Here is a 12462-nt window from a genome sequence, read left to right on the forward strand (position 1 = left end):
CTGATTAGGTTTTTTTTCTGTTTGTTTTCTTTCCTGTTCCTACGAAAAAATATAACTCCTAGAATATGTGAAGCAATTCTAGTACTTCTTTGAAAGATTAATTAGATATTGATTACAAAAACCATTTATTGGCTTTAGATTAAAACTCTCTCTTTATTGGTTTGTGCATTAACATCTCTAAAAAAAAAAATCTCTATTTTTTTTAATGATCCTTCCTTCCTGTCCATCCTTATCAAAATTAAGAGGATGAAACTAATACAAATTCACCTCCAAACTACGCAATTATGAAATCTTTTTTTTAATGAGGAGACTGGAGAGACGGGGCTAGACATCCCAACTAGGTCGGCACCCCCAGCACACCGCAATCGGCGACCTAATATTATTAAGAGGAAAAGAAAAAATACAAATTGGTTTAGGGAGTTAGCTGAAGCGGAACACCGCTCGGTTACAGAAATTCTCAAAAATTAAAGGTAAGCAAGCGGTCGGCGGAGATGTCAACCATTGCTCCTCAGAGCTACGACGACCCAGTGAGGCCAAACAGTCGACAACTCTGTTTCCCTCCCAGTAAATGTGGGATATTCTGATCTGCATTTGATTTAAGATGCCAATGCAATGCTTCCAATCCTTCCAGAGATACCAGGGAACCCGGCCCGCGCGAGTATGAAGGAGCGAAACTATGAATGTCGAGTCGCTTTCAAGCCACAGTCGATGCCAACCTTTCTCATAGGCCAAATTAATCGCGATCAGAGCAGCGTTTAGTTCTGCAATATAAGCCATTGGTGCGCTACACAGTCTGGAGAGTGCCCTCAAGAATTGTCTGTTATTGTCTCTGAAAATAATCCCGCACCCAGCGGAATCCGATGTCACAGACGCGTCTGTGTTCGCCTTTACCCAGCCCGATGGGGGCCGTTGCCATCGAATCGAGAGAATTCTACTCGCTTTAGGTAGCCTTGGCTGAATGACCAACGACTCAAGGATCTACCGTTCTACCACGGAGTTCCAAACCGTACCTCTGCTGATCCGGTCTGACTGCCGAATTAAGTGCCAAAGCGATCGTAAGGCCTCATTAATGTTTGGGGTCTGGCTGTCAAATATGCAGTCGTTTCTTGTTCTCCAGACCAACCAAAGAACATGGACCATAGCGCTGTGCCAAATGACCGTGATCTGCGGGCTAAACTTTAGCTGCCACACGTGGTTTAGGAGGTCTTGTAAAGTGCCAGAAATCAGTAGTCTTCTACCAAAAAGACTCGACACAGCCTTCCACAATTGCTTAGTGAAATTGCAGTGCAAGAGCAGATGATCCACAATTTCCGTATTGGATTCACAAAGACAACACCGAGATGCCATTGTCATTCCGTGAGTTTGCAACACCGACTGTGTAGGCAATCTATTGTAGAAGGCCCGCCAAGCCAGTAGAGAGTGCGACGGAGGGATGTATGATTTCCAAACATTGCGGCATGGGTGCTCTGTTGGCGGCCATCCCAACCACTTGTAAAATAGCCCCACTCGGAACACTCCGTCAACAGTCGGCTTCCAAACACACGAGTCGCCGATGCACTCCTCAACAGCAGTATTTTCAATTGCAGCCCTGATATCTGGCGGTAATGGGGGAAGGTTAAACCAAGCATCCCGGTTGCGATAGTCCTGGATCAACTCAGTTAAATGGTCTCTTTCCTTGGCATTAAGACGGAGCTGAGCTGCGATAGGTGGCGATATCCACTCAGAATTCCAGAAATTAAGATCAAAATTTGACCCTAGAAACCAATAGTAGTTATCTTTGAGGATGGAGAACGCTTCCTTAATGGAACCCCATATGGAAGAGCAGATTATTTTCCGAGGCATTCCGGCCTTGCTGAGGAACCTAGATCTTAACAGTTTGAAACACATAGAGGATCCAAAGAGGGTTCCCCACGCCATCTTTCCGGAGAGAGCCAAATTCATCCTGTCTAGCCATTTTAAGCCCAGCCCCCCTGCCTGTATCGGTTTGGTGCATAAGTCCTAAGACGGGGTGACCAGTTTCCGTGAGGTGGTCGATCCCGTCCAAATAAAGTTCCTTATCTATCTTGTTAGACTCTTCAGAAGAAGTCGGGGCCATCTGTAGATCATGAAAGAATGAATTAAGGAGCTGTTTATGACCGATTTGACGAGAGTTATTCGTCCTGCCATTGATAGGGCGCTGCCCTTCCATTTAGAAAAAGTGTTTGCTATTCTGTCTGCAATTTGTTTCAAATGAGCCTTGCGAGGCGAACCCGAGCAATGGAACCCCCAAATAGCAAAAAGGAAGCTGCCCCACCTTAATGACAATAATCTCTACAAGCCTCCCGCATCTGCGAGCTGCAATGTGTTTTCCGACATAAAGTTCTGATTTGCCCCAACTAACCTTCTGGCCTGATAAGGTTTCGTATACTTTGAACACTTCTGCAATATTACTGACATTTTTTATGGTTGCTTTGCAGAAGAGGAGAATATCATCCGCAAATAGTAGATGCGTAGGCAAACAGGCAGAGGTCGAGTAGGAGGAGGGCTCCAGCATCCCACAGTCTCTCCGTTGAGTAATAAGTCGACTCAGGAAATCCTCTGCTAGACAAAACAAGATGGGTGAAAGGGGATCCCCTTGCCGGACCCCTCTAGAGCAGCCGGAGTAACCCGCTATGCCAGACGGGGTCATCAGTGAAATCCTGGCAGATGCCAAAATGTTTAAGATCCAGTCTCGGAACTTAAGCGAAAATCCGAAGGCTTCCAACACTGCCAGGAGGAAATTCCAGTCAAGAGTATCAAATGCTTTAGCAATATTTATCTTCATGCTTAAATTGCCTCCAAAGCATTTTTTCTGTAGTAGATTGACGCCTTCTGAGGCGAGCGCTATGCACTGGTGTATGCTTCGACCACTTATAAAGCCAAACTGGTTAGAGGAAACAATATCTTTAGCCACCCCTGCCAGCCTGTCAGCCAGAATTTTAGAGATTATCTTGAAGGCGAAGTTACTCATTACAATTGGTCGGTATTGCTCAATTTTCTTAGCACCATCCACCTTAGGAATGAGAGCCATTAGATTTGAATTAAGCCCAGTGGTTATCATGCCAGTGCGAAAAAACCAAGTGACACAATTGCATACATCAGAGCTGACCAAATCCCAATATGTTTGGAAGAAAATACCTGTAAAGCCGTCAGGGCCAGGTGCACTGGAGGTACTCATTGACATCACTGTGCTTTTAATTTCATCATTTGTGGGACAGCGAACCAGTTCATCATTCATCTGTTGGTCGACCTTAGTAGGGATTACCTCAGTCACCAAAGTCAGGTCTGCCGGCTCTGTTCTCGGGTTCTTGAACATATCCGTGAAGTAGCTCGAGATATGATCTGTTATCTCATGTTCATCTGTTGAAATCTCATCATTTATCAGCAACGCATGAATCCCAACTGCCGACTTCCGCGCAGGCGCCATTCTATGGAAGAAGGAGCTGTTCTGATCTCCTAAGGCCAACCAGGTCATCTTGCTTTTTTCTCGTAGAAAAGTTTCCTTCTGCAGCATGTGAGTGTCCAGTTCCTCATGAGCCTTAAGCTCCTGCTCATGCCGATCCGTCATGAACCCGGAATACGCAATTTCTTTCTGAACCGCTGCGAGAGCTGCTTCACTGCACTCAAAATTCCTGTCAAAGTGACCAAACACCTCTCTGTTCCACGTTCTGAGAATATTCCGAAGCCCCTTAAGTTTGAAGCTTAGAAGATGCATTGGACCCAGGCACGGATGCGAGCCGTTCCAATAATTGCTGATCGTTTCTCTCAGGCTAGGGTGCGAGATCCACATCTCTTAGAAACGAAATCTGGAACCTCTGGATAATTTCTTATAAAACTGAAACAGAATCGGGTGGTGATCTGAGTGATGTCTGGTCAGAATAGTGCAATTAAACGACCACGAGCTTGGAAACTCCCCAGAAACTAACGCTCGGTCCAAACGGCAATCAACTCAAGCCTGAGCCTGTCTACCATTTGACCGGGTGAAGAATGAACCTGCAGCCTGTACATCCCTCCATTCCCCATAGTCCTGAAATTCCCGGAACTCCCTACACGGTCTCTGAGCCGGTGGAATGCCCGATTTTTCATGAGCCCCCACAACTGCGTTAAAATCTCCCACAAGTAACCAGCTACCTGGGTTTGCTAATTGATGGGAATTAATCGCATGAAACATCAATTTGCGTCTGTTCGACCAGACACTTCCATACACAAAGCATAGATACTGAAGGGTGTTCTGAATAAAACAGCTAATAAGAATGAACTGATCATGCTAAATTAGAACTGTCAACAGAAAAGCAGTTGTTTTTGCTTTGAATAGCCAAAGAGTCTTCCTATCAATTGAGTTAGAAGCCACAAAATCCATTCCTAATCAATTCCAAAATCTCATGTTTGTTGAGCTAAAATCAGTCATAGGTTCAGCAATGCATAAAAAATCAGGTCTGTGAGTCTGACAAAGGTTAAGTAAGTAACTATGGGTACCTGTGTTGGCGATACCCCTGCAGTTCCAGTACAGAACAGTCATTTAAATCTCACTGGAGTTTTGATGGCCCTCTTGGATCGGGCTGCCTTTTCATTTTTGCTTTGCATCCCCGCCTTCTTAGGGCGTACCGTCTCCCATTCTTGATTCTCATAATCCACCTCATCTGCCCAGCTCGTCGGGGAGCTCGTGCTATTTCCAGTGATTTCCTCCATCGAGTGGATATTTGAATTTCCCGGAGATGGTTGCCTATCTAAAGGTTCCTTTGTGAGCTCTAACTCCAGCGTATTCTCCCAATTTTCTTTCGGCTGACCGTCAGCTTTGTTTAAAGGTTCCTCTGTGAGCTCTAATTCCAGTGTTTCGAAAACATCCTCCAGCCGATCGTCGGTTTTGGCTGCCTCAATGTTCAAAGCCTTCACAATTTTGCTAGTTACCGTCACCACGGGAACTATTGCATTATCCTATGGGATCTGCAAATCCCGTTGAGTGCGTGTGCTTTTGCCTGGATCATTTTTTTCTGTAACTTTCCTGTTCTTAGGCAGCTCGGATTTAAGGTTTTGTCGGCATTCATACGCCATATGTCCTATATTAGAACATACTTTGCAGAAGCTAGGAAGCTTCTCATATACAACATCAATCCAGAAGTGTTTACCTTCTCTTGCTATTCCAAGTGTAGACGGAAGCTCAGTAGCAAGATCCACGTCAATCAACATTCTTGCGAAATGCCCAAAATCCCCCTCCAGGGTGGCTCTATCGAGTCTTATCAAACCTCCAAGCCCTCTAGCTATGTCTGAAAGGATTTGTGCATCCCAGTATTCCCAAGGGAGTGAGTAAAGGCGCACCTATACCTGAGCCTGGGTTGTTTTTTCGGCAAACGGGTCAAAATCCTTCTTCCATGGCTGTAATCGGAAGGTCACTGGCCTTAAATTGAGCACCCCTTTGCTACATGCCTTCTCCTTCGCTTCTCTGGATTTTGGCATTTCTTCAAAAGTAAGGTCTAAATGCAAACTTTAGCTCATGCTTTTACAGATACAGGGATTGTGTCCTACACCTAAACTAGTTGTCATGCAATCTTAGATTCGGTTTTCAGCCCTCAAAAACAAATAACGAAACTTTAACTTCGGATAGAGTGTACAATTCTTGGGATTATAACATACTAAAACAAATTAAAATAAAACAACGCGACATGAATTTTTATTTTTTTATTATTATTTTTTTTAACTCCGTTCGGGATTTAAAAATCCCGAACTGTTGCTTATTTCGGCCGAGCAGCTCGGCGAGCTGGGCGGCAGTGCCCAGCTCAGCGAGCAGGGCCTCCCGGGGCGAAATTACACTTTTTTTTGCCAGCTCGCGTCGAGCTGGAGGCAGAAGGTCGAAATTTTTTTTTTCCCGGAAATTTTTTTTTTCTCCAGCTCGTCGCGAGCTGGCAGGCAGAAGGTCGAATTTTTTTTTATATATAAACCCGAACACTAAAAAAAACGTAAAATAAAACTAACCAACTAAACTAAAAGTATAAATGTATAATCTAAATAAAATAAACCTGAAAAGTTTTATTAAAACTTGGGTTGCCTCCCAAGAAGCGCTACGTTATAGTCAGTGAGCTTGACATAGAATTCCCTCCTAGGTGTATGCTGACATTCGCGTTAGGAATTCAAATTCCTGAATAAATAATCCGTACCTGCAGAACAGATTATCAGTTTCAAAGAATTTTAATAAAAGCAAAGGGTGAAATTTAAATAAATTATGAAAAAGTTTAGTTTGCTCCCTTTTTTATTCTCTAGGAAGATCAAATAGAATGAAAATTTCTGGACTTGGAGCAAAACTGAACTCTTCTATCTTTGGATTCTTCTCTAGATGCTCAATTTCAACTGATTCCTCAATTAATATTGAAACTTTTGGTTTCTCATAATTAGGGATCAGTTCTTCATTGTTAATGGGAAAAGATATTACCTTATCAACCTGACCTACCAAATTGGGTTCTTTAATTGATTCGTCCGCGGTTGAATCAACTAAGATCCCTTTTTGTATACATAAATTTTTAATTGAGGCATACAAATCGTCAGTTTGATCTTCGTGAGTAGATAGAAAGTTAAGCAAATGCGTAATAGACTCCTTATTTCCATTGTTTCTAGCCATTTTCTCAAAAAAGAAGAATCATTAAAAATAACAATAAAAATTAAAAACAAATATTCACACAAAAATATTCACAAAAAGTATAAAGAATTATATATGAACAAGTATAAACGATATAAACAAGGAATATTCACAAAAGAATGCCTAAACTAACAAATCAACCTTTGGTTCGATATTGCAGAAGAAATAAATCCCCGGCAACGGCGCCAAAAACTTGGTGCGCCTCCGTTGAGAAGGCTCACTAAGGGATAAGTGTACCCCGTCGTTATCAAGTAATAAATCTGAAAAGTCCAGGTATCGAATCCACATGACTTATTTACCACAAGTATCGAGCTACTTGGTCTCAGGTGTTATCTAGGCTGTGTGGGTTTTGAGTGGGTTTTGTTTAAGTTAATCTACTCCTAGTTGAATTATGATACTCCTAGCTAAGTTATACTAATTCAAACTAAGTTATTCTACTCCTAACTAAGTTAAACTACTCCTAATTAAGTTAAACTACTCCTAGGTGATCTTTCACTAATGCAGTTACCCGAAGGAACATGGTATGAACGATAATTATGAAGATAGATTATTAGGTCAATAGATTAAAAAACCTAATCTAAGTCACTTGTATTCAAGGCGATTAACCCTACTTACCCTCCTGAAGTCTCTAGTGCGTGATTCCCTTGTAAGGCCGAAACTAGGTCTAAGGCTCAACAATTTGGGCTTAATCAACTAAGAGGTCGTCAATCTCCTAGGCTCTGACTAGGTCAGATTCAGCTCACAATATGTGCCTAATAGATTTTGAGGCTTTTGAATGAGTTAAACCAATTGAATAAAGCGTAAGACAAAGATTAAACAAATAATCATAGAACAAAATAAGAGCTAAGATATTATTAAAGGCGAAGAATATTGTCACGGGATACAATTAGCCTAGGATTCATGGACTGTATCAAAGAGTACAAACAAAATTAGATGAAAGGAGATATGAAAATCCCTTTCAGGGAACCTCTCTACTCTACATCCGGCTTCCTAGGTCTTAAGGACGGACCTTGAATATTCCTCGGTGAGCGGAGCTTCGAAGGTGCTTCAATGGAGGTTGAAAGAGATGGAGGGGGTGGAGAGGAATCTTCAAGGGTGAAGGCTAGAGTAATTACAAGAATGAAAGATGTCCATAATTCCTAACAAATGGAACTATTTATAATGAAAAACTAAAACCTATTTCTAATGGAAAACTAATTAATAAAACCTATTCCTAATAAAAGGCTAATTAATAAAAAGCTTTCCTAACGAAAGACTAATTAATAAAGAACTATTCTAATGGAAAAATAACTCTCCAATTATTATCTAATAAAAACTAATTTATCTTTGGGGATAAAAAAATCTAATTATTTAAATACAAAAAGCCCAAAGATAATCCCTAAAAATCTGCCAAAATATTCTACATGACTTTTATTTGCATTTGATGCGTTGAGTGAGTCCTTGATTCTGATCCTTAAAAATCTCCACATTTATCTCTAAAAATCTGCACATAATCTCATAAAATATTATTTAGATAATTCACCCAAAATTAATTAATTATCCTACCAAAAATCCTTTTTTAATTACCAAGTCAAATTTGATTTATTTTTGGTAGGTTAATTTCTTAATTTTGGGTACAGATAAAGCTCAAAATAACATATAGAGATTAATTTATTAAAAGTGACAAAATACTTGACAAAAGTTAGGAATATTTAATAAAAAGCTAAAAAGTAATTTAAAAACCTAAAATTGACAAAACAGTAATAAATTGCTATTAAAGTAAATAAAAAGAAAATAAAAGATACAAAATAGCCCCTAAAACCGTACTAAAAGATATGGATTTTTGACCCCTATCAAACGTCATCTTTCCATGTCCCCATTTCATAGTATTAAATTACTAACATGATTAGCATATTCACAAATATTTTTTTTTATCACCCAATTATGAAATCTTAAATTTTAGCAAATGAAAAGGACATTTAATACTTTGTTTATCAGTGACTTCCTTTTTATTATTTTATTTTCTTTAAAATGTAAGATGAAATGGGTCCCAAATGATTAAGCACTAACCCAAACATATAGAAAAATTTAAAGAAGTACACATCCAAGTGATTCCCTAAAATGTAAGTGTGCATATATATAAAAGGGCGGTCCGGTCGCATTACGCGTCCCCGCTGAGCGAGGGTCCGGGGAGGGGTCCCACCACAAGGGTGTATTGGGGGCAAGCCTTCCCTTGCCAATTTAATTGGCAAGAGGCCGCTCCTAAGACTCGAACCCGTGACCTCTGGTCACACGACAACAACGTTTTACCGTTGCGACAATTAAAAAAAAAAAAAAAAAAAAGGAAGAATGCTAAATATAGAATAAAGTTTTTGATACACAAATAATTGAAGCAATTTCCTAAAGATTGGGTGATAATCCATATGCTAATTAGTTGGCCTTATGCAACAAATATCAAAGGCCTTATGCCTATATATACATAAGAGAGACTCCTTCTACCTCCACCAAATCAAATTAATCAATATAAGTATATTCTTCTTTCTTATTATTTTTCTTAATTAAGAAAAAGAAAAGAAAGAACAAATAAATAAATAAAAAGAAATTATGGGATGGGTTGTGGCAGCTAGCATTGCAACAATAGAAGGCATGGAGGATCAAGGAATTTGCAGCTGGAATTATGTTTTAAGATCACTTGAAAATCATAATTTCAGAATCTTTGATCTGCCTCCCAATTCCTTTTCTTCTTCTTCTTCTTCTGATTCAACCTCTATGCATACCCGAAATGTTCCTAAAAGGAAGATCTGAGAAGAGTCTACAAATAAAATAATGCATTTGGGATGTTTGGGTCCTAATACTATTAGATTTTAGATTTTAATATATCTTTGGCATTCTTTTTTCTTTTTTTAATATAAATTGGGCAATTGAAGAATTTTGAACTCAACACCCCAGAGCTTCCTTTGGAATCAATCTATATAGTTATGGAATAATTCATCTTTGGAATTAGTTAAAATCGATGGATATTTAGTCTAGTTTTATACAAATTATAGCTGGGTTTTTTTTGTAGAGAAAAAATATCGCTGTTAAAAGGTGTGTAATATGCTGAATTAATGTGTGGAAATAAAAGATTACATTCTCAATTCACCGATAACTGAAAATCTGAATTCTCAGTAACCTCAACATGCTTTTTGCCATGGATATTTTCTTGGGAATACACATAATTATGTAATAATAATACCTATATAACATCAATTTGTTTGACTTGTGTGTAAGAGATTTTCATAAAAGAAAAAATAAAAGCCAATAAAAATACTCACACAAGATATGCAAAAAAGTGATGTATATATTCCAAAATAGAATAATTACAAGGGATAATTAATTAGGAGCCCAACAACTCAAATACATAACAGTTCTAAGTGATTCTTCAGATTTTTGAATCTTTTCATCTCTTAACCTTTTGGAAAAAGAAGAAGAAGGTAGTTTCTTGGCCTGAGAATAGGATCTGAGATTGGTCTTAGCATGATGATGAATAGATCTCAAAGCGTAATTCCATCTGCATAAACCTTGATCTTTCAATCCCTCTATTACTCCTATACTTGCTGCCACTGCCCAAGCTCTGCTTGTCGAACTCATTTTTGTATTTCTGATCTGGATGTTGATATCGATTGAATGAAGATCTTATCTTAATTTGCTCTATATATAGAGATTCTTTATGATCAAGAAAATCAAGAAACCAGTTAGCGGTTTTCAAACCATAAAACCAGACATGGCTAATGGTTTTCTACTTTTCTATGGTCCTTTTAGCCACTTGTTTTACTCATTTGTGGAGACACTCAATCAATGCACTCTTTTGTTGGCCATAATTATACTAAAATATGTCATTTTCTTTTTCAATTCAATGTACGTGTTGTGGGAGATCCAAACCCAAATATAAGATCGATAAATATGTCATTTTCTTTTTAAAGATGATAAGTATTAAGAAAATGAAGCAGGCTACAACAATCCTGAAATATTAAGAAAATGACTAGTATTATTAATTTGAAGACAATGGTTGCTTAATTCTAGGCTCAAAAATCTCTACAAAATCAGACAACTAGTGCTTATTCACTGAATCTGTTTTACTAAATTTATAAGCAAATTATATTTAAATAAATTAAGAAATAATAATCTTGCACACTTATAAATTTGATATTGATAAAATATAATCCACCTTTAAGTAAAAATGAGTCTATATCAAATGAAAAAGACCATTTCCAATGTAAGGTGTTTGGAAATGTGTTTAATGAGGTGGAAAGTGCTTGAAAGAGTGTATTGCATTTGGAGTAATAAAGTTGCTTTAATTATTATGACAATGTTGCCAATTTTTGGCACCCCTTTGACACTCTCGCTTTTTATTTTTTAATATAAAAAATGATTTAGTAGCCTACTATGTAAAATTTCATGACAATATTTATAATTAAAATAAATAATATATAAAATAATGATTTGTGGGATCATAGTAGCAACTTTTTGAGTTGCTTAATTAGCATTGAGGTTTTTTTTTTAAAGTTGCCAAAAGTGGTATGGATAAGAGAAAAAATAAAATAATATATTTTGAGATCATGGGTTAAGTTTTGGCAATTTTGAAAGGTGCTTACATTAGAGATGCTTTAACTAGGGTTAGGATTCCGTTGATGGAGCTATAAATAGATAAATACAAACACCCAATCTAATACATAGAAAAACTTTAATGATCTTATTAGATAGCGAGTTAAGTAGGCTCATCTTCATCTTCCCTACGGGGTTCCTCTCCTCATTTTCAATGGACGCTTTTAGTTTGTGGATCTACCATATCTTCTCCCAATTAATCTATTCATGACCGGTAATATGAAGACCGTGGTACCCGTTCTTTTGTTACAATAAACTCAACGAGTTTCTATGCTACAAGAGATAACCCTAATAACTCATATTTGTATTCGTTTATAGATCCAATATAAACCTTCATTGGATCAAAGTCATAGATCTCGTGGTCTGTCAATTTTGATCCATAATTATGAAGAAATACATAGTTTTTACATGTTATAATTAATGTATGTATTAGATTTGTGATTGTTGGGGCATGTGTACGTGTTTTTGGACTTTTTTTGGCGAAAAATTGCACTAAAATCACTTAGAACATTGTGTTTTGCGATTTAGGGATTTTGATTTGAAATAGTGTGAATTCCAATCCCAACAGAACGTCACTCTCAAACCCTAGTTTTGTTCGTCGTATGGACAAACATACCTCACCAACGTGACTGGAGACTCCACAAACTCCAATCCAAAAAAAGTTTGGAAAACAATCGACGGCGGAAAGACGACGCACAACCTTCACACGCTGCACACAGAGTGACGCATCACGCTGCGATTGGTCTATTGCGCAACACATGGAAAAAAGGCGACCAATGAGAGCGTCGTGTGACCACCTCGTTAGCGTGTGGGTGGTCTAGACGGTAGCGTTTGGCTTCTACTATAACAATCTGACAGTTGAGATCATTTTTTAAAGGTCTAATACATAAATAACCCTCTGAACTTGTCCAAATGTTGCAACTGCCCTCCTCCCTTCCCCCAACTTTCAATTGTAACAAGTTACCTCTCAAACTTGTCCAATTGTAAAACATAGTCCCAAATTGCTGACATGGATTGCAATTGAATAAACACGTGAAATACAAAAATTGCAACGCTGTGGAGTGTGATAATCATATCTTTGGACCCAAAAAATCAGTATTTAAGTAACCAAATCCCTAATTCTTCAACCTAACGGTAAAAAAATTCCCAAATAAAAAATCCTCTTTTTTGATTCATTTTTAGTGATTTCTTTT

The 12462-nt window shown here is 38.3% G+C and overlaps 1 protein-coding gene across 1 annotated transcript; it reads right to left on the reverse strand.

The window, feature by feature from the left end:
- Positions 1 to 9947: 9947 nt before the first annotated feature.
- Positions 9948 to 10428, reverse strand: LOC136220692 (uncharacterized). The gene has a single exon (XM_066008483.1). The coding sequence runs from the start codon at positions 10253 to 10255 to the stop codon at positions 9998 to 10000; it is 258 nt and encodes an 85-aa protein (XP_065864555.1). The 5' UTR covers positions 10256 to 10428; the 3' UTR covers positions 9948 to 9997.
- Positions 10429 to 12462: the final 2034 nt, after the last annotated feature.

This window comes from Euphorbia lathyris, chromosome 2 (genome assembly GCF_963576675.1).
Source record: "Euphorbia lathyris chromosome 2, ddEupLath1.1, whole genome shotgun sequence".
NCBI lineage: Eukaryota > Viridiplantae > Streptophyta > Magnoliopsida > Malpighiales > Euphorbiaceae > Euphorbia > Euphorbia lathyris.

What these genes read in the sequence shown, in the direction of transcription:
- LOC136220692 (XM_066008483.1), bottom strand. Translation starts at nt 10,255, where the DNA reads ATGAGTTCGACAAGCAGAGCTTGGGCAGTGGCAGCAAGTATAGGAGTA.